Raw genomic sequence first — 22,366 nt, forward strand, 5'->3', positions numbered from 1 at the left:
CGTCACTTTCACTTCCCAGGGCACAGGCCTTTTCACAAAGCTGCAGAATTGGAGCGGGGGGGGGGGGGGGGGTAACCCTGCATGATAATAATTAAATCTGAATTAAAAAAAACAACAACCATCAATCCCCCTTCTCAATCACTTGTCATTTGACAAATTGAAACAAACATTACTATTGAGCATGGATTTTGCAAAGCCTCCGTTTGGAGCTGGAATTGATGTAGCTGCTTGTCCACCTTTCTGCGACATCCAGGGGGTTGCACTGGGTGGAAAAAGAGCGAGGGGTGGTTTTGGCCATGTCTGGCTGAGCTATACATAATGCATTAGGTTCGGTGACAAGGAAGACGCCAAACCACTGTCCATGACGATTTCAGAGCGCTGTTTTTCTCCCAATGTCCCCGCATCACTCCCTTCGGGCTGGGCTCTTGCAAGAAAAGACTCAACTCCCGGGAAGTCCCTGGACCTTTGTCACTTCATAAAACCTCTGGAGCATATGGAAGCAAAGGAGCCTAACACTTCAGATAGGTTTATTCTTCCCTTGATCAGCCTATGACAGTGCTGCTCACCCTTTTTTTTATAAAGTACCTCCTTATAATTTATTTTTATTTTTAAAAATACCCCCAGTACAGTAGACTTCCGATAATCCGGAACCTATGGGACCTAGGTGGTGCCGGAGTATCAGATATGCCGGACTATCAGGAAGTAGTATAAGCTGGTTATATATATACTGTATACATTATATACTGTATATAAAGTGTTCTTAACCCTTTTTATTGTACACACCGTATACAGTATACTGTAATGTTTTAGTGTTTTTAAGCCTTTTTTACCCTTTTTGCTCAGTTCAGCTGCTGCCGCTGTTACCTTGTGACTCATTTTTTGCCAAAGCTCACTCACTAGGCTCTTGCCATTTTGATGCCGGACTATCAGGAGTGCCAGACTATTGGATGCCGGACTATTGGAGTTTTACTGTACTTACAGTTTTCAGACACACAACCTTTTTTTTCTACCGTTGCTACACATTTGTTTAAACAACTTAATCGTAGCTGGGCGGGTGATGAAAGTTTTGGGTATATAAAAGGGACAAAAATAATAAAACGCTGGAAAACTTAAAACAAAAATTCAGTTTTCTCCAAATTTCAGTTGTGTTAACGTACCCCCCAGACTTTTCTTGAGTACCGCTAAGGGTACTCATATTGCTGGTTGAGAAATACTGGCCTATGATACCTGGCTGTTTCTTTAGCTGCTGTAAATCAGTGTTGCACCATTGAAACCAGTACAGCCAGGGACGGATATAGGGCAGGGCGAACGGGGCGGCCGCCCCGGGCCCCGCGCTTCAAAAAGCCCCGCGCATGCGCCGTGGCAAAGGGGGGCCCCGCGAAATTATGCTGCCCTGGGCCCTGCAAAACGGTCATCTGCCCCTGAGTACAGCCATGCCGCTTTATGGGATGAGGTTTACCTGGGTGGTCGGCAAATACCTTTGATGTCGACACCCGCGCGTCCAGACTATCGCGCTGAGCCGACAAACAGCTGATCAGCTGTTTGTCGGCTCAGCGCGGCAGCCATGTAAATGTAAATGAAGCATGTAGCCTAATCTACATGCCTCTGGTGACAGAAGCATGTAGTCTAGGTGTACCCTATGTCTTTGTGTGTTTCCTCTTTTGCACTGTCTGTGAAAAAAGTCTAATCATTTCCTACCTCATAGAGGCTCTGATCCTGAGCTTTGCCACTGGTCTCCACAAGAGTAAGGCCAAGACCAAGAACATTTAGAAAATCCTTGGATGAAGGGTTCTTCATGGGATTATTGGCATGACTGAATACCAATGACAAGTCCCTATGCGTAGTAATGGGGGAATGAATCTTTATATGGTCCTGGCGCAATAAAAGCTACAGCAGGCATTTCTGGTACTGTTTTTAAATAACAACCCACCACTCTGCACTGCCAAGGTGGATGCTCTATCCCCTGGGCCAGTCTTTTTTTTTTTTAAAGGGGTACTTTATAAAAAAAAGTTTGAGAAAAAGTACCCCCAGTATCTACAGTTTTCAGACACACACACAAAAATTCTACTATTGCAACGCATTTATTGAAACAACTTAATCATAGCCAGGCAGGTGATGAAATTTTGGGGTGTAAAAGGTACAAAAATAATAAAGCGCTGGAAAACTTAAAACAAAAATTGAGTTTTCTCCAGATTTCAGTTGTGTTGATGTACTCCCCAGACTTTTCTCATGTACTCCTAAGGGTACTTGTACCACTAGTTGAGAAACACTGGTCTAGGCCACTTCAAATCCCACCCCCCTGCTAACTTCAGGATGTCCCTTATCCTGCCTTTCTAGTACCAGAGCCAGGTCTATGCCTGAGGGAGCTGGTGTTGGCTGTCCAGCTGCTCCCAGGGTGGACAGGGGTAGGACTTGAACCCACAAACCAATGTTCCCCAGGTAGCTGCCCTGTGCCACTCCACAACCCATTTCCCCTCCCTCCCTTCAGGCTGTCCCTTATCCTGCCTTCCTAGTGCAGGGGAAAGCTGGGGAAAATCTTAAAAAATTATGTTGATTTCTTTATGCTTCTGAACTAATTCTCCTTATACGTATTTAATGCAGACAAGCACGAGAAGTGAACTGTAGGTGCATACCCTGCTTTCCAAATGAGCACTGAAATGATACAAACACTGCTGCAATAAAAGCAAACACCTTTCTGGGAGGCATTTACAGAAGTGTTGCAAGCAAGATGCAAGAAGTAATTTTTCCGCTCTAGTCTGCACTGATTAGCCCTCACGCGGAGTGTTGTGTCCAGTTCTGAGCAGTACATTTCAGGCAAGGTGTGGGAGAAATTGGAGAGGGTCCAGAGAAGAGCAACAAAAATGACTAAAGGTTTAGAAAACATGAGCTGTGAGGGAAGACTGAAAGAACTGGGTTTGTTTAGTCTGGAAAAGAGAAGCGTGAGAGGGGACATGATAATAGCTTTCCAGTTCCTAAAATGTTGTTATAAGGAAGAGGGAGAAAAATTGTTCTCCTTGACCTTCGAGGATAGGACAAGAAGCAATGAGCTTAAATTGCAGCAAGGGAGGTTTAGGTTGGACATTAGGAAAAACTTCCTAACTGTCAGTGTGGTTAAGCACTGGAATAACTTGCCTAGGGGGGTTGTGGAATCTCCATCACCTGAGATATTTAAAAGCAGGTTAAATAAACATCCGTCAGGGATGATCTAGATCAGGGGTGGCCAAGAAGGTGCCAGTGGGCCGGATCCAGCCTGCCAAGCCACCGGATCCGGCTTGCGGCTGCCTCGCCAGAACCCTTGGGAAGAGAACAGCTCACGCTCTAAAAAGCCAGCTGTTCTCTGCTATGGACTGCTGGAGAAGGAGGAAGGAGACTTCTCATGCTTTTCCTGCCCCCCAGCAAAACATCTCCGCTCCCACTGACCAATCTCTCAGTTTCTGCCCAATAGGAGCTGAGAATTTTTGCTGGGAACAGGGGCAGTGTGGGAAGCCTTCTCCCTCCCTCCCCATCTCCCCATCATGCCTGGAGTGGAGCCACGTGGAGCAGCAAGCGGCCTGCCGCAGACAGTCTGCCTCGGGTTTCTGCAGGTAAGCGCCTCCCAGCCAGAGCCTGCCTCTGGCGCCCCACCCCCTCTCTCCCCTCTGAGTACCTGCCCCAGGCCACCACCCAAACCCTCTGTACCCCTTTTCCCCTTTCTCTCAGGTCACAACTCCCTCCCAGACCCTGTACCCCCTCCTACATCCCACCACAAGCCAGAATCTTCTCCTGCACCCACCCCCCCTCCCTGACCCTACACCCCATTCCCCTGCTTCTGGTCACCACCAAAACCCTCTGCACCCCCTTTGCCCAGGCCATAACTGCCTCCCAGACCTTGCACCGCCTCCTACAACCCTTCCCAAGGCCAAAATCCTCTCTTACTGGACCATGCACCCCAAGCCCCTTCCCCAGATCACAGCCCCCCTCCTTCACCCAACCTCCATCCCAGAAGGCACACCCCCTCCACCAAAGTGCAGCCCTTGCCCACTTGGCAAAATCTTGGAGTGCCCCCCCCCCTTAAAAATTATTGCTCACCCCTGATGGTGCTTGGTCCTGTCGTGAGGGCAGGGGATTGGACTCGATGACCTCTCGAGGTGCCTTCCAGTTCTATGCTTCTAATATTCTCCGTGTCGTTCAGAATCAGGTGTTCAGATACAATGTTGGTGAGCACAGCACAAGAACCCAAACAGACTAGTATAGAACAGAAAGATGTGTTTTCCTCGAGATGCCCTCTGCAGAGGTAGTTCAGCCTTAGACACAGGCATTCACTGCTATCATCCCGGTACGCATGTCAGGAGAGATTTTTATCTCAGCATCACCAACGTAAATCTGACTTGTTCCAATGTAGCACACTCAAGGGTTCGTCTAGATTTCATTCCTCTTTCGAAAGAGGAATGCAAATGAGGGAAATAAAAATGCAAATGAAGTGCTGATTTAGAAATCTCGCACTTCATTTGCATAATCTCGCCCGATTACTTTTTCGGAAGAGATTTTTTTTTAAAGCGTCTACAAGGGGTTCTTTTTTTAAAAAAAAACCTTTTTCAAAAGAACCCTTATTCCTAAAAAAATGAGGCTAACAGGATTATTTCAAGAGAGGTGGTTTTTTTTCTTCGAAAGAACCCCATCTAGACTGCTTTTTTTTCCGAAAAAAATCTCTTCCAAAAAAGCGATTGGAAGAGATTATGCAAATGAAGCATTTTCATTTGCATTTTCGATTTCCCTCATTTTCATTCCTCTTTTGAAAGAGGAATGTAGTCTAGATGCACCTTTACATGTTTGTTGGATATTTGACCTAAAGGGAAAATGTTCTATCATCCTCCAGTATTTACAGCAGCTTTCCATGGGAATGGATGGATCATGAGAATTTAGTACAGGAAATACCGGTAAGATTTAGGGAAATTCAATCTCCGTCCCCTAATGAAGGTCTTCTAATGACAGTGACTCAGCAATATGAGCAATCCTGTGATAACAAGCTACGGTGTGCAGACAAGGAAGGGAAGATATCTTCATTTTAATTCCATTCGTATTCAGGCAAAGTGCCATCAACATCAATTAGGGAGACAAGGTGGGTGAGGTACTAATTTCTTGGACCAATTTCTGTTAGTGAGACACGCTTTCAAGCTTGTACAGTGCTCGTCTTCTGAAGAATATATTTTTCCTCATCCTCTTTGTTTCTCTAGTATCCTGGGAGTAACATGGCTGCAGCAACACAACCTACAGCAACGTCAATGCCAGTTTTACCTGTCATTGAGGGCCAACTTTAAACAAGGAGCTCGGGATCTGGTGCCATGAAAAAGTGCAGGAGGGACAGAGAAGCTTGGGTTACTTTCTGGATCCCCAGGGTTATTGGGTTTGACCCAAACTGTAGTGGGAATTTTTTCATTGTCATCCATCAGTGACCTTTGGGAAAAGGCTCATCATGAACAATAGTGAAACACTACGGCTGTGTCTAGCCTGCATCCCTTTTTCGTAAAAGGGATGCAAATTAGACATATCGCAATTGCAAATGGAGTGGGGATTTAAATCTCCCCCGCCTCATTAGCATAAAAATGGCTTCTGCTTTTTTCCGGCTCGGAGCTTTGCTCATTTTAAGAGGGATAAGGGATCTTTCGGAATAGGCTTTATTTTCCGAAAGATCCACATCTAGACTGGCGCTTTTTTCTGGCAAAGCTCCGAGCCGGAAAAAAGCAGCAGCCATTTTTATGCTAATGAAGCGGGGGAGATTTAAATCCCTGCTTCATTTGCAATTGCGATATGTCTAATTTGCATCCCGTTTACGAAAAAGGGATGCAGTCTAGACACAGCCTACAGGTTGACCTCTGTAGTTCGGCATCCTTAGGACCTGATTGGTGCCAAACCAAGGAATTTGCCGGACCACAGGAGCTCAATAGAGTCTAGTCCTATGACCAACACTTCCACTGCTTGCTGGGCATTTAGGGGTAAATCTTAGAAGACGTTTAGGGGTAAATCAGAGCTAAATCACAGCACAGAACACTGTGAGCCAGGACTGGTGGCTGGAAACCAACTCTATGGGACTGTGAGAAACTTAGCTACACCTGTGATAAGTGGACATCCAGCCAACTAACATCATGAGGCATGTCTACACTGCAACACTATTTCAAAATAACTTAGTCCATATCTACACAGCAGGCAGTTATTTCAAAATAGTGTCAAAATACTGTCAAGCTGGAGGATTTCTAATTCCGACATCTGTAACCCTCATTGTACGAGGAGTAAGGGAAGTCAGAGGAAGAGTGCTCTAATTCGAAAGAAGTGCTGTGTGGACGCTCCCTATTTCGAAATAAGCTATGCAATTGACATAGCTCCATTTACGTAGCTTATTTCAAGTTAAGCCCTGCGGTGCAGATGCAGCCATGCTGGGCTATGAATAGTGCTGGACCAGAGAGTGCCGGATTAGAGAGGTTCGACCTGTATTACCCTGAGACGGTCCTGTTATCGGCAGGAAGAGAATCCCATTTAAACTCTTCTAATCTGTAGCCATTGGTTGCATCCAGAGATTGGACCCAATTGCGCTCTCATTGACCGGCCCCGCGACCATCACCTCACCTTTCCGGGGATCTTGTGAAGTGCTTGACTTTGCTGTTTCTTTAAATTCCCCTGATCGATTGTAAGGGCACGGCCTGGTGCCACTTCTCTGGCCCTGGAGAGCTCTGCCCACATCAGGAATGCTGGGAACCCCAGAAGGGCCCAAAGTTAGGGCCAGGGGTTAGGGTTATGGGTTTGTGCCCACCGGCGGAGGGCAAGGCAGAAGTACACCACTGCCCGTTTCCCCTTTAGAGGCTTTGCTCCCACATGGAGAGGTCGGGGGAGTTTTGCTGGTGATCTAACTGGAGCAGGAGTAGGCTGCAAGCAGGGCTGAGGTAACTATAGTTGCGAAACTGCCTCGTGGCCATGAAATGGAGCCTTTTAGCCACCTGGGGGAGGAATGTAGACGCCTAGATGACAGGTTTAGCTGGGCAAAGCCACTCTAGTCAGCCTTGACTGATCTCCATCACTGCCAGGGATGGTTTACTTGGCCCTGCCTCAGCACAGGGGAGTGGGTTAGATGACGTCTCCCTTCTATCCTGACATTTCTAGGCTCCCACGGCATATGGGATAGGGTTGTCCCATTATAGCAAGCATGGAAATATGGCCTGATGATTAGGACGTTAGGTGCAACTCAGACGATTCCTTGCTCAGCGTGACCTTAGCCTTTGCATGTCTGTTCCCCATCTTTAAACCTGTGATAACTGCCCCGCCGTTCCTCACGGGATTCATCCCTTAAAGACTGTGAGGTACGTGGACACTTCAGTAATGGAGACCTGAGACATCTGGAGGGACTTTGTGAATGATTAGTTAGCTAAAAAGTTACAGAAGCAGGAAGTTACTCCTGCTGGCAGATACTAATCCTCGTTTTTGCCAGTGTATCTCTGACCTAGGCAATACCGAAAATGCGGATGGCATCACCAACATATCTCACTTAGCTCAAGATTGCTGATGAGCAGACGTTGGCAAGGGAATATAGACTGGCAGAGGCAGCCTGCAAGTTGTCTTTTAACAAATCCATCTCAGAGCTATCTAGAAATTCCCAGGGGCGGGGAGCAAGAAGTTATCAAGGGGACTGGATATAGGACAATTCTTTGCGCTATTGTATTTATTATCACTGATGATCTACTGTATAATAAAACATTTTGAAGGAGATGCATGCAATACCCATCTATGCTAGAAGGTGGCACTCGAATTCAACAATTGCAGAAGCTCTCTGGCAGCGGAGTTGCATAATATGCTTGCCGGTCGCTGTTTGGCAATTGTACTCCAGCCAGAAACGAGATCTTCTTGCAAATACAAAGTTAAACACCTTCAAATTCCCTCCCTACACAAAGGTGAAAACCACAAGGTTGCAGCGGTAAAACTTGGACACTGCAGACCCTGGAAAGAAATTAGATAATTGCATATAATTCTCCATCTTACCTTAATCGTTTTCTCATTTTGAATCTGGAGAGGAGGAAAGCGTTTGCATTACTATTATTTTTTTAAGTGCTGTGATTGCGTCTTGTGCTTTTGGAAATCTCAGGAATAGTGAGATATGAAGCCGATTCCCCGGAGGCTGCCTTTATTACTGTGGAGGAAGAGATGTGATTGTTTTATACTTTAGGGAAGCCTGCATATTACCAGAGGATTAATTTTGTAATCTGTCCTTTGCATGTGGTATTTAAATGTTAACCTAGAAAAAAAATAAGATGGAATTGTGAATTTCAATCAGAGGAACCTTTCTTTCTGCAGTCATTCGGAAAGTTATATAAGCTCCTCGAGGAACTCTTTTAAAATCTTGAATGAGTGCTGTTTCCTTACACAGATGCCATGGTCAGGGAAAATGTTTTGACAAAGCCATCAGTCCAGCTTCCACAGAAACGCCAAGTGGCTTCCTACTTACAGTTGGGGTCACTGCAGTGCAAGCAAATGCAGGGTGAGATTTTTTCTGAGAAAGACACCAAGACGCCAAATTCCCCTCCTCGTGTAAACCAGGGTAGCTCCACTGACTGCAGTGGATTGCACCAGATGAAGATCTCGCCCGATGTGTATAATATGATGTAAACTGTCAACTTTGGGGCAGAATGGGAAGGCGGGATTGACCAAGACTGAAACATTTCCATTAAATAGAAACTTAGTTGCAGCCTCAGCTATGTAAAAATGGATGCTTTTTCATCACTTAGGTCTGAAGTCCCAGAGATACCATCTGGGAAAATGTAGAGACTCATTTGTTTGATATAGCCCAAACTAATGAGGCAGGTATGATCTGAAATGTGTGGCCTTTGACTCCCACCCAGCTGTTACAGAAACCTAAGGGGGGAGGCTGAGGTGATGGTGTTTATCTTTTGTTTCCCCATCCGTATGTTATACCCAGTGGTCTGTCTCACCTTATATTTACACTGTCATCTCCTTGGGCCAATGATGGTATTTTTGTCGTGTATTTGTGCAGTGACTGACACAATGAGGCCACGATCCTTGATGGGGGAGCTACTGTAATACAACTCCTCCGGTTGATTAACACTGCGATAACTTTAGGCTTGTCTTCACTGCACCAGCCACACTGCCAGGAGCGATCCACTGGCTGTTGCTGTATTGTGTCTGCTTAGACACTATAAATCAATCTCCGAGCATTCTCCTGTTGACTGTGGTATTCCACCAGGATGAAAAAAGTAGCCAGAGTTAATGGGAGAGCAACCACCACCGACCTTATTGCATGGAAGAAGCCATGGTCAGAAGGTTGACTTCACCTACTCTATGTGCATAGCTGAGGTCACGTAGATTAGCTCAACGGTGGGAATTAGTGTTGACAAGGACTATCTCTCATCCCCTCAGCCCCAATAAATCTGATATCCCTCCCCGGGTGGAGAGTAACTCATTTCCTCAGTAACTCATTGCTGGAGAACAGCCCTCCCCAACTTAGGACAATGAAACAGAAATGGAGACCTACATGCCAAACACGTCTAACATGAAGGATCTTCTCCTCTCCGTCTGATGCCCCACACTAGCCACCAATCAATTGATCACAGTTCCTCCTTTGAATCTGCTTGTTCTCCATCACATCACCCTCCTTCCGCCCACCGGCTTACTTGACCATTCAGTCACGCCTCAGGGAGGGCTCTTTGATGTCTGCCCCCACTGTGTCTTTCTCCATTCGGAAGGGGCTGGTCTTCCTTTGGAATTGGAACGATGAAAGGTTAAGGGAGGGGAAGTCTACTGATGGGGCTCAGATTTTGATTCCACTGCCTGATTTCAATGTTCAGGGTGGGAATATAAATGAGGCCAGGACATAATGAGGGAGTTTCAATTTTTTTTTTCATTTGCAAAGCAAGGCAGGTGGAGGAAGAGCCACCAAGTTAGCATGGGAGTGCTGAGGACCAGAATAAATCTAAGCCTACATCCGCATTGTGGTGAAAACCTAAGGTTGGGAGTCTCAAAATCCAGGTTAGCTGATGGAGGTTCCCAGGGCTTTGGGACTGAAACATTCAGTGTAGACATTCGAGCTCTGGCTGGAGCCAGAGCTTTGAGCCCTTTCTCCATGCAGGGTTTCAGATCCTAGATGTCCATATTACTATTGTATAGCTTCTCAGCTCAAGTCAACTGAGCTGGGTCAGTTCCGGCCGCACTGCAGGCCTTTTATAGCAAGATAGATATACCCAAATCAGTGACTTTTCAACCTTTCCAGACTACCGTACCTCTTTCAGGAGTCCGATTTATCTTGCGTCCCACCACTGTTTCACGTCACTTAAAAACGCCTTGCTACAAAAGTGTCACAGCGCACGGTGACTGACAAATTGCTCACATTCCCATTTTTGCTGTATCATACACCCAAACGAGCTTTCAATATGCCATGTGCATTTCGGTATGTAGTGTACTATTCAGCATCAACAAGTCACTGTCCATAAGGCATTTTAGTTTGTGTCGATTTTGCTGGTGCTTGTTCTGCCGACTGTTGCAAAACTAGGCACATAGACCCCTGGAAGATCTCTGCCTGTCCACAGGGGGGTCTCCTGTTTGAGAACCACTGGAGAACAGAACGTCACACAGGAATTGGATCAGAGGAGAGACGAAAAGTGTCAAGAAGAACAGAGCCCTTGCCCTGTTCCCCCACTTCGGCCGTGTGACCATCTGATGTTAAATATCAGTTAATTGAAGAGCTGATTAACCTCCTGAATTCTTATCGGTTACTTGACTATTCTATAGTCCCTGGAGGTGAGGCCGGCAGCCAGTGCAATCCTGCCCCACTCCCAAGAAGCCCCTTTTCACTCCGCGCTGCTGCCTCTGTATCAGAGGCAGCAGTGTAGGGTGCCAGGCAGGAGCTGGTCCGTGAGGGGAGCCAGTTTAAAAACCAGCTCCCTTCGTAGACTGGCTGCCTGTCACCCTGCGCTGTTGCCTCTGATAGAGGCAGCAGCCCAGAGTGGCAAGCAGCCCCTATTCAGGGGGTGGAGGGAGGGCGGTCTGAGCTCTCGGACCCAGCACGAGTCAGAACTGAGCCAGGCTGCCTGCATGCCTGGTTCCTAATACCCCGCTCTGCAGCTCTGCATTTAAAGTGTAAGTCCTGGACCCAGTGCAAGCCAGGACTGAGCCGGGCTGCTGGCTAGCTTGCTAAAAAATGTACTGGCAGAGGAGGAGGGAATGCATGTAGTCTTTAGCACTAACCCATGAGCTTTTGCTTATTATCAGTTATTTGGTTAATTGACCACACTACCACATTCCTAGGGGAAACAAGACAATGCTAAGTTGGGGACGGTAGCCAGGGTGTCTGAAGACAAGCTCTATGAAGTTGGAAAGTTTGTCCTTTCCGCCCACAGAAGTGGGTCCAGGATGCCTTTCCAACTTATAAGACCCCTTTCCAATTAACATAGTTTGCCCCGTGCCCCCATCTGAGACAGGGTCAGAATACGTGTATGAAAACTGAGGAGGGTCTGAAAGGGGTAACACAATGTGTTTTCACAATTACAGGATTTTTTTCTCCTATCATGAGCGTTCGTGGGCAAAACCCACTTCTTCAGAGGAGCTGGAGGAAGTGGGCTTTGCCCTTGAAAGCTCATGATACTACATCTAGTTTTGTTAGTTTCTTAGGGTGCATCTACACAGCACCCTAAACTTGAAATCAGCTACGCATTTTGATTACATTTGATTACATTTTGAAATAGGTTATTTTGAAATTTGGTGCATTTGCACAGTGCCAAATTTCAAAATAACGCGTTATTGCGGGACATCCCTCCACCCTTGTGGAGCAAGGATTACTGGGATGCTGAAACAGAGCACCCATTATTTCGAAAAATATTTCAAAATAAGGGGCGGCTTGTGAAGACGCGGGGTAGCTATTTCGGGATACCTCAGCCGGGCAGTGTAGACGTACCTTACAGTGCCACAGGACTTCTTGTTTTTAAAGTTACAGACTAACATGGAGATCCTTCTCACGATTTTTCTCGTGTACCTTAGAGCAGTGGTCCCCAACCTTTCGTGGTTGCCGGGCGCGGGGCCACTCATGCACCATACTTCTGGGGCGGGGCCACGCATGTGCCGCACGCCCAGGGCTGGGGCCGCTCACGCGCTCTGCGCCTGGGGCTGGCACCGTGCATGTGCCACGCACTCAGGGCAGGGGCCGCCCATGCGCTATGCATCCGGGGCCAGCACCACACATGTGCCGTGCCGTGCCCTGAGGGTGGGGCCAGCCCAGATGTTTCGGTGGGCCTACATAAATGCCCTGGCGGGCGCCATGTCACCCACGGGCACAGCGTTGGGGACCACTGCCCTAGAAGCACAAGGTCCCTTGCGCCTCCTACCAGGGACCCCCATGCAACAACAACACTGCCAAGATTGTCTGGCTCCACCACTGTCCAAAGCAAAACGGGGCGCAGGGCCCATTCTCGGGGATGGTTATGCCAGCCCGTAGATTTGATTCGGATCCAATTCCTCCGCCTCTTGCTGTGATGTTCAGCGGATGGTGTTGGCTCTGGCTAACAGGTGGGGCGCGCCCCTTTGCGTCTTTGGCCCCTTAGACCTCACCCCCCTGGGGGTCGAAAAGGCTTTGCCGGCCTGTGGGAAGCAGCCCGCGGCTGGCCGCCAGGTGACGGCAGAGAGCAGCGAAGGACGCGGCGGAGGAAGGCTGAAAGCAGCAGTTTGACATCAGAGTGCGTTTTATTTCCACCCCAGCCGCCGGGCTCCGCCCCACCGGCCCCCCGCCCCCCATGCATTTCAGCCCGCCCCAGAGCCAGTTTCAGGCGTGTTCATTGCACGTCCCAGGGAGACGCGGGGATTTGGAGAGCGGGCGCCTTGCACCTTAGGAGAAAAAAAAAAACCCACCCCCAAAGCAAGCCCAGCCGGCACCTCTGCCTCTCCCCGCCCGCCCCGGTGCGCGCTGGGCGCTGCGCTCCGCACCCGCCGCCCTCTCCTCGGCGGAGCCCGGCCGCGCCGCTGCGCCCAGCCCAGGGGGAACCGGGGAGCGCCGAGGGGGCGCGGGGCCATGGCGAAGAAGCGGGCGGCCGCCGGCGCGGGCCGGGCGGAGCAGCTGGTGCCGGCGAGCCGCGCGCAGCCCCGGGCCGGTTCAGAATGAAGGGTGGCCGGAGCCGAGCCCCGCCGAGATGTCGGTGCCTTTGCTCAAGATCGGGGTGGTCCTGAGCACCATGGCCATGATCACCAACTGGATGTCGCAGACGCTGCCCTCGCTGGTGGGGCTCAACACCACCAAGTTGACGGCCGCCTCGGGGGGCACCTTGGACAGGAGCACTGGAGTAAGTGTGTGTGAGTGTGTGTGTGTGAGTGTGTGTGTGAGTGTGTGTGTGAGTCTGGGGGGGGCACCTTGGACAGGAGCACTGGAGTAAGTGTGTGTGTGTGTGTGAGTGTGTGAGTGTGTGTGTGAGTCTGGGGGGGGCACCTTGGACAGGAGCACTGGAGTAAGTGTGTGTGTGAGTGTGTGTGTGTGAGTGTGTGTGTGAGTGAGTGTGTGTGTGAGTCTGGGGGGGGCACCTTGGACAGGAGCACTGGAGTAAGTGTGTGTGTGTGAGTGTGTGTGTGTGTGAGTCTGGGGGGGCAGCTTGGACGGGAGCACTGGAGTAAGTGTGTGTGTGTGTGTGTGAGTCTGGGGGGGGCACCTTGGACAGGAGCACTGGAGTAAGTGTGTGTGTGTGTGTGTGTGTGTGTGTGAGTCTGGGGGGGCAGCTTGGACGGGAGCACTGGAGTAAGTGTGTGTGTGTGAGTGTGTGTGTGTGTGTGTGTGTGAGTCTGGGGGGGGCACCTTGGACAGGAGCACTGGAGTGTGTGTGTGTGTGTGTGTGTGTGTGTGTGTGTGAGTCTGGGGGGGGCACCTTGGACAGGAGCACTGGAGTGTGTGTGTGTGTGTGTGTGTGTGTGTGTGTGTGTGTGTGAGAGAGTCTGGGGGGGGCACCTTGGACAGGAGCACTGGAGTGTGTGTGTGTGTGTGTGTGTGTGAGTCTGGGGGGGCACCTTGGACGGGAGCACTGGAGTAAGTGTGTGTGTGTGTGTGTGTCTGGGGGGGCAGCTTGGACAGGAGCACTGGAGTAAGTGTGTGTGTGTGTGTGTGTGTGTGTGTGTGTCGGGGGGGCAGCTTGGACGGGAGCACTGGAGTAAGTGTCTGTGTGTGTTTCTGGGGGGCACCTTGGACTAAGTGTGTGTGTGTGTCTGTGGGGGAGCACCCTGGAGTAAGAGTGTGTGTTTGTGTGTCCGTGTGTGGGGGGGAGCACCTCCGACAGGCGCACTGAAGTGTGTGTGCCTGGAGGGGCACCTTGGACAGAGCACTGGAGTGTGTGTGTGTGTGTGTGTGTGTGTGTGTGTGTGTGTGTGTGTGTGTGTGTGTGTTGGGGAGGCAGTAACACCAAGATCCAGAATTTTGCAGGGGGGCAAAGTTTGCTTGTGGCCAGGGCTGGCTGGATGCTGCTGGCCCCTTGTGCCAGGCACTTGTTCTCTTTTAGCCCAGAGGGACTGTGGTGTGGAGCAGTGACAAGGTTGGCCTGGGGAAGTCCAAAGGTCTGGCCTGATCTCCTCCCAGGGACTCAAGGAAGCGGAGGGAGGGGCAGACAGACCTGGGGGAGGGGCAGGGACAGCGCCCCTTCTAGCTTCGGCTGGCTGTGTTTTGTGCTGGGCAACTGACTAGCTGGAGTCACAACAGCTAGAAGATGTGTCTAAACATTCAGCTCAGCTGCGGTGATTGTCCTGTGTGTGTGTGTGTGTGTGTGTGTCTGTGTGTGTGTCTAAATACTGATAATCCGGGTCAAAGCCGTCTCACAGGTTCCCAAGGGCAGGTCTCTGATCTTGTAGTGTTTCAGGAGTGGGCGGGGTAGATATTCCCAGGGACTTCTTTAGGGGGGGGTGCCTTGGGGAGAAGATGATGTTTTACACTAGTGCTGGCAGAGGCATTGGTCTTGGAAAATCTAATGGTTCAATAGGGATTGTGTTCCATTCCCTCCCCCCTCCACCCACCCTTCCTTCTCTCCTCAATGCGACTGGGTATTGCTGGGTTCATCCAGGGACCTCTTGGTGTCTTGTTCAATAGGCTGTCAAGATGGAGTGCTTGGGAGCTGAGCTACAGCCTCCATTTGTGTGGCGGTGGGGTGACTGAGAGGCCCGTTGGCCACAATTCGAAGGAGGGCATGGTCAGGGCCCATTCCCAGCATGGCCGCTTGCTGGGCAGGACACACACAGTGCTGGGCGGGTCCCGCCATGGCTGCCCTGGTGCTTGGACAGCACAGCTCAGGCGCCCCTCTGAGCCGCCCATCCTGTTACGTAACAACCTGTTAGCGAGTGGTCTCGAGAGCATCCTGCGGTGGAAGGTGGGAGTGGTGGGGAGGGGCGTGGGTGTGGGGTTGCTTCCCCTTATTTCTTCCCCGTGAGAGAAGCATGTCCCTTGTGGCATATGGCTATTTCCATATGCTCCGCTGCCAGGCGTCAGAGCCGTAAGAAGGGACACTGGAATCAGTAGTCTTTATTGGGCTGGAGACGAAATCAGGGAAGTTGCAAGTGCATTTCAGTCGTCCCTTCTGGTTCCCTTTGCCTTTTCTGCAAGGAGAGTGTGTCCTGGAATCTTCTCGGTTGGGAATGGCTGGGTACAACAGTCCTGCCGCCTTCCCTTAGCAGGACAGAATCGGCACTTCTCATCTGCGGGCCGTGTGCTTCTGTCTTAAAAAAAAATAGACTCACTGTTTGGAGAGGAAGAGCATTTGAGAGAGTGTCTGTTGGTGGCGAAGGCCTGTTACAAGAACGGGATGAGACTCCGAATAATTTTAGCTGGGGAATATCCATCTGTCCGCCTGTCTGTCTAGCCATTTGCTAGGTTATGCACTGCAGATGAAAGCCTACACCAGCACTTTTTTTCTTTCTCGCTGGTGAAATGCCGGTCCCCTCCACCTGAGCAGAGACGGTGATTAAATCATGCATTTTGCACAAGGTTGTGCAATTGTGTTTCGCTCCATTGCTGGACTCCCTTTCCCCAGATGGAAATGCAATCAGCACTGTGATCTGGGCAGCCACAGTCCAAGGTTGCAGTGCTCGTTAGCTGTCTCCCAGGTTGTTCGGGGCTGGGGGCAGTAAAAATGCTGGTTGCCTTTTCCTCTTCAGAGCCAATTCCTGTTTCAGGATCTTGGAGAGCTCTGCAGATTTGCACTGATTATGGCTCAGTTCGGAGAGTCCGTAGAGCAGCGACTAGTCCATCAGGATGCACTTCTTCCTCTGTGTGCCAAGGAGAAATTGAGCGTGTGCTTTAATAGTGGCATGGCCTCGGGTTTCACACCAGCTGGGTGTGCAGTAGAACTCACTTTAATGATGCCAACCAATCCAACTGGCCCTTGATTTTCCATGTCACATGCCCCCAGTCTTCCCCCTGGGGTCCCTATTAGCTGCTTCAACTCTTGCTCCCCTTTTTATGCCATCAAACTCTTTGTTTACCTGTGCTCAATCCATATTTTTGCATTAAAAAACCCTCTCCTAATATCTTTCCTGGGCCTTCAGAGGAAACTTTCATTATTTTTTCCAGGGGGTCCATGATTTGTCTGTAGTGTTGCTTGATTGCTATTTTATTTTATGTTTAGCACCAAATACTTCCTGTGCACCCATTTTCCTACCCTCTCACCAACCCTTTAAGTCGGGATAGGGAATTTACGGCCGGGGGGGCTGGATTAGGCCCCTGGCTTCCCTGGATCTGGCTCTTGAGGTTTGGAGCTCCCCCCCTCAGCATTGGGAAGCTGGTGCTCCAGTTCTCTGCCCCCCCCCGACCCTGCACCCCCACTCCGCTCCTGCACCTTCCCAGACCCGCCAAACCCCAATCCACTCCTGCATCTTCCCATGTGCCTTGACCCCACACCTCAGGCAACCCCCTCCCACACACTGAACTCCTCATTTTTGGCCCCATCCCAGAAAATCTACTAGCCTCGCTCTGATGTGTGAAGGGAATGTGAGGTGGGGTTTTTTTTTTTGTGCTTCTTACTTTTGTGCAGCCCCCGACTGATTTTTTTTCTGAGTCAGTGGCCCCTGACCCACCCGGGTCTTGAAGCATCCCCCTGTTTTACTTAACCCGCCCCCTTGTCCATGTTATCAATTAGGTGTTGCCGACCAACCCAGAGGAAAGCTGGCAGGTCTACAGCTCTGCCCAGGACAGCGAAGGACGGTGTATATGCACAGTGGTTGCCCCCCAACAGACGATGTGCTCTCGTGATGCCAGGACAAAGCAGCTGAGGCAGCTCTTAGAAAAGGTAACGGGAGGAACCATCCTGCGAAAAGCGGGGGAGGATGGTCCGGGAGTGAAGGGAGGTGGGATTCAAGCAATCTGGCTGCAGTTCTTGGTTTTGCTAAGAACTCTTGGAGCCATGCCTTCCAGGCCTCTTTTCCCCCTCTGTAAAATGGGGTGATGATGCTTCCCGGGGGGAAGACCACTTTGTTAATGATTGTCAGGGGCTTTGATGCATAAGTATTGAGATAGAGGGAGGGTGCCGAAAGCCTTTGTGGAATGCTATAAGATCAGAGGCACACAATGATTGCCATATGTAATTCAGCAGGAGGAAAAATTCTGCACTTGACTCTAATCCCACTGGGATTGCATTGAATTAACGCTTCAGTATTTTCAAAGGGTGAGTCTCGAAGAGACAAGAGAGAAGCACAATTAAAAATGAACCCGGTGCTCTTGGAGCTGGGTTGATACTAAAAAGGTTGGATGAGCCAGCGTGTGCCACTGATATCAAATAACACTGTCATGGGAGTTTGGGGGTTGCTTCTTAACATTGACATTCAGACGATTCCTTTTTAATAGTCTGCTGTCCGGGGAGATCAGAAGACATCCCCGATTTTAGAAAATTCTCTAGATAATGGAGCCCCTTAAGAAACACCATTTCTCTTGAAATGGTCTAAATCGAAGTAGACTCTTGTGTTGGGGCACGTCATGTCTAAATATTCTGCCAGGGTCTGAAGTGTGTGACAGAATAATTTTTATGCTGATACCTAGAGACAGTTGATGGTCTTAGTATAGTAAAACCCATCAAGTGCAGCTCTGTGAATGTTTTGAGTGACTAAGTATAATAAACCCAAACAGGAGCTGGTAGTGACTTACACATTTCTCCTTTGCATGGGCAGTCGGTGAAGGCAGAGCTGGGGGAGGCAAACTCCCAGCCCCACCTCCAGCTCTGCCCCTTCTGTTAGGCCCCGCCCCTTCCCTGCCCCCTGGAGGTGGGGCAGCATGCCACACGCATGCTCCTCCTTCCACCCATGAGGAAGGGAGCAGGCACATGCTCGCCACAGCCTCCCCAGTCCTGGTGGAAGGTGCACCACGCTGCAGCCTCTTGAGCACCGGGGAGGGAGGAGGCAGGGCGTGTTGTGCTGTGCGGCCAGCCCCGAAGCACCAGGGGGAGGGAGGAGAGCGCATCACACAGCCAGGCCTGGCCTCCCCAGCCCTGAAGCGTGGGGAGGACGAGCACTGGGGACAGCAACGCTCCGCCCCCAAAACGCCTACCGCAGTCATTCTGGGGGCAAGTATGGGCGGGGCTGTTCCTGGCGGTTTGGGAAGGCTGTGCCTTCCCCTGCCTTACATACCCGACACCCCTTCTTCTTTGTTCTGTTGATCGAGTTCTCGTTATTATATGAAGAGACCAAAGCCTTTGTAGCATTTCTTTAGATGCTTATGCTACAAACAGAGTCTGAAGTCGAAACAGGAACTATCATGTGGGACAGCACTAGCATCAGAGCTACACACGTGCATTAGACAAGAAAGTTTTGGTCCAAAGTCCTGTTCACATGGGAGCAGCGGCTGTGGGGTGAAAGAGCTAAAATGTGATCGTTTCCAATGTTGAGGATGCTGAAATATAAATGTTCATTGTTTTTCTCAGACAGCGAGCTGCTCTTGGCATGGCAGGGTGTAAAGTGAGGGAAGAATGGTATGCAAAGTCAGACGCTCGTGTATGTGTGTTGACTTGTCTATCTCCCCACACACACTCCACCTCACAAGAGAACCCAGAAATAAAAAGAATGAGTTTCAGCCGTCACCATGAAGCTTCAGCTGGGATCTGTATTGAAAACAAAATCCTTTTAGTAAAATGTATCTGCAGATGCTTTTGGAAGCCTTCCAAGCTCGTAAGAAAGATCTGTTGCTGGTTGCAAGTAGTCCTGCCCCTTGCTAGAGTCCCCCTGCCCCTTTTAACTCCCCTAGTTTTGTGCCGGGAACTAGCCTCACCTTTTTTTCACCAAATGTAACAGAACTCATAGACTCATAGACTCATAGACTTTAAGGTCAGAAGGGACCATTATGATCATCTAGTCTGACCCCCTGCACAGTGCAGGCCACAGAATCTCGCCCACCCCTCTTAGAATAATCCTCTCACCTATGTCTCAGATATTGAAGCCTTCAAATACTTTGAAGGCCCCAACATGCAGAGAGTCCTTCAGCTGTGATCTGTGCCCAATGCTACAGAGGAAGGCGAAAAACCTCCAGGGCCTCTGCCAATCTACCCTGGAGGAAAATTCCTTCCTGACCCCAAATATGGCGATCAGCTAAACCCTGAGCATGGGGGCAAGACTCACCAGCCAGACACCCAGAAAGTTCCCTATAGCAACTCCTATCATCCCTCCATTGACCTATTTCCAACTGGTAATGAATGGTCAATTAGTTACCAAGATCATGTTATTTCATCCAACCATCCCCTTATCGTAGAATCAGAACTGGAAGAGACCTCAGAAGGTCGTCAAGTCCAGCCCTCCGCTCTAGGCAGGACCAATCCCATCTAAATCAACCCGGCCAGGGCTTTGTCAAGCCGAGACTTAAACACCTCTAGGGATGGAGACTCCACTACTTCCCTAGGTAACCCATTCCAATGCTTCACTACCCTCCTAGTAAAATAGTTTTTCCTAATATCCAATCTGGACCTCTCCCATCACAGAAGAAACATAATGTATCCAAAATGTCATTGTGTTTGGATTTTCCAAGGAGGAACACCACCATAAATAAATAGTCACTTTCAGGGATAATAAAACGTCCCTGTAACTGTTCTGAGCAAAGCTGCATGTTTCTGAGTAAGTAATTTTTTTTGAAAAGCAGAGAAATTTCTTCCTTAGAACCTGATGTTATAGGCTTTGCATAGAGGTTTTGGCAGTTAAAAGATCAGTTCAAAATTGTAACCCACTCCCACCGTTGATTCCAACATAGGAAGTGAAATTCCAGTGACTATCCCGCATCTTTTTCTAGTTCAAAGGGCATTGACATCACTTGGCACCTTGTGGGGTTTTTAATCCCTTCTTAAGGCAAAGTTATAATAAAATTTGAAAATAGAATGGGGCACACCCCAATTTTTGTCACAGCATAGCTCTCTATCGCCTTTTCACAGGCAGGCCATGAATGGAGGTTTATGAGTCTGCTGCTGCTTACAAGTTAATGAACTGGGCCTTTGCCACAAATAGTGGCACATGCATGTAGCTCCAGATGGTCCAGGCAGGGGTGTTGCTCAGAGATGGTATCCCCAAAGGGTAGCACCCACACTGGGATGTTCAGGATCTAGGACAGGGGTCTTAACCTCCCAGCCTGCAGGCCACCTCCGGCTGCATGGATTATGCAATGTGGCCCAGGATTTACAGCGGGTTAGAAGGGGATGTCTCTTACTGACCCCTAAACCCCCCCTTTCTGCCATCATCCTGCCTTCTCCCACCCCATGTCTCTCTGTCCCCAGTGTGGCTTCCTAGAATCACCAAGCCACGTTCTGCTCCCCATTTACACAGGGTATTAATCCAGAGTCACTCCTTCAGTGTCAAAGAAGCTAGCATAACTGGAAGCAGAATTTAAGCTTAAAATTCATCTTCTTATCTGATTTTACCCTAGGGAACAAAAAAGGTATTTTCCCCTTGGCAACTGTTGGCATGTCTGTCATTAGAGTACTGAAAAAAGAGGCTTTATGAGCACTCAGAATATAGGTGTTTCATAGATAAAGACTACTTTTAACGAAGGTTCTTCAGGGGTCGTAAGTAATTGGAGGAAATGGAGGGAAATTTAAGACAGAATGTATTTCGGCCCCCTAAAGCAGTCAAGCACATGCTTGACCTTAAGTTCATGAGCAGTCTCATTTAAGTTTAATCATGGACTTAAGTGCTTTGTTGGACCAAGGCCTTAAAATGCTAATGAAAATAAAAGATGTGGCTCTTTAGGTGATGAATTTTGCACAATTGTCCAAGATCAGGAATAAAAGTAATTGATGTTTTAAAATGTCCAGCATAGGTGGTTACTTAATTAAAAAAAACTTATTAGCAATGAACAGAATGGATCTGAACTTTAACAGAGTATCTTTCAGTAACGTGCTTGGTGTAAACTGTGTGGCCCCTTCCCGACTTGCCTTATCTTAATTCATGCCCCCATTAGGCTTTTTATTGAGAGAGCGCACTGGCGGAATTAATTGACTCAGTTTTAGGCAACTTCAGACTTAATTCCCTTCCCCACTGGCAGACACACAAAGTGGTCCTACTAAGTGGATGCAGATTTTTTCATGGAAGGACTGGCTGGGTCAATCGGATAAAAATCTTGTCCAAGCAAAAGCTCAGTCATACCACCAGAGCGGACAGAGCTCTTTAAATGCCCACCTATCCATTGCAGAAAAATAGATATTGATTTTTCTTCTCCTCCCCATTCAGTGCAGTCTACCTAAAGGCCTGATCCTGCCACCTGGAGAATTTGAACTTGGGATCTCTGCAGTGTAGTGTGGGAGCCTTTACTGCTTGAGCTAAAAGTCAGCTGCTACTCAGACTACTTACAGCAACACATAAAAAGAGACCTATACAGCCTGGCCTAAGCGGCGCTGCATGGGACAGTGAACCACACTAGGGCTTTGTCTACACTGCAGGGTTTTTGCGGAAGAAGCCTTTTGCGCAAGAATTTTTGAGCCAAAACGTCTTGCAGAAAAGTGCGTCCGGACCTCAAAGCACATTGCAAAAGCGACGTGCTTTTGCGCAAGAGAGCATCCACACTGAATGGATGCTCTTGCGCAAGAAAGCTCTGATGGCCATTCACAGAATGGCCATCAGAGCACCTGTGCTTTTTCTGATGGGGGTTTCTTGCGCAAGAAACTCCTGTGGAGTGTCCACACCTGCCTTTTTGCGCAAGAGCTGTAGTGCAAAAAGGACTTATTCCTCGTGGGGAGAAGAATAACTCTATTGGCAAAAGCCCTCTGTTCTGTTGATTTTCTTGTACAAAAGCACACTTGAGATGTGGACACTCCGCCGGTTTTTGCGCAAAAACAGTGAAGATGTAGCCTAAGTGTGGGGGTTACACTGGGATATCTGTTGCTGTGTGTGGATGGGGGATACAGCTGGAATTAGGCACTGA

The 22,366-nt window shown here is 49.1% G+C and overlaps 1 protein-coding gene across 5 annotated transcripts in view; it reads left to right on the top strand.

The window, feature by feature from the left end:
- OLFM1 (olfactomedin 1) overlaps positions 1-22,366 on the top strand; it is a 77,899-nt gene that overhangs the window by 18,017 nt on the left and 37,516 nt on the right. For 2 of the 5 annotated variants that reach the window (XM_025183480.2, XM_006120754.3), the window contains exon 2: positions 17,121-17,270. In XM_025183480.2, coding sequence (XP_025039265.1) covers positions 17,220-17,270 — 51 coding nt within the window. In that variant the 5' untranslated portion in view covers positions 17,121-17,219. Of the gene's footprint in view, positions 1-12,768; positions 13,302-13,950; positions 13,974-14,071; positions 14,088-17,120; positions 17,271-22,366 lie in introns of those variants that run through there. The other 3 variants (XM_006120753.2, XM_075905285.1, XM_075905284.1) reach the window with 3 other exon arrangements.

This window comes from Pelodiscus sinensis, chromosome 22 (assembly GCF_049634645.1).
Source record: "Pelodiscus sinensis isolate JC-2024 chromosome 22, ASM4963464v1, whole genome shotgun sequence".
NCBI classification, from domain to species: domain Eukaryota; kingdom Metazoa; phylum Chordata; order Testudines; family Trionychidae; genus Pelodiscus; species Pelodiscus sinensis.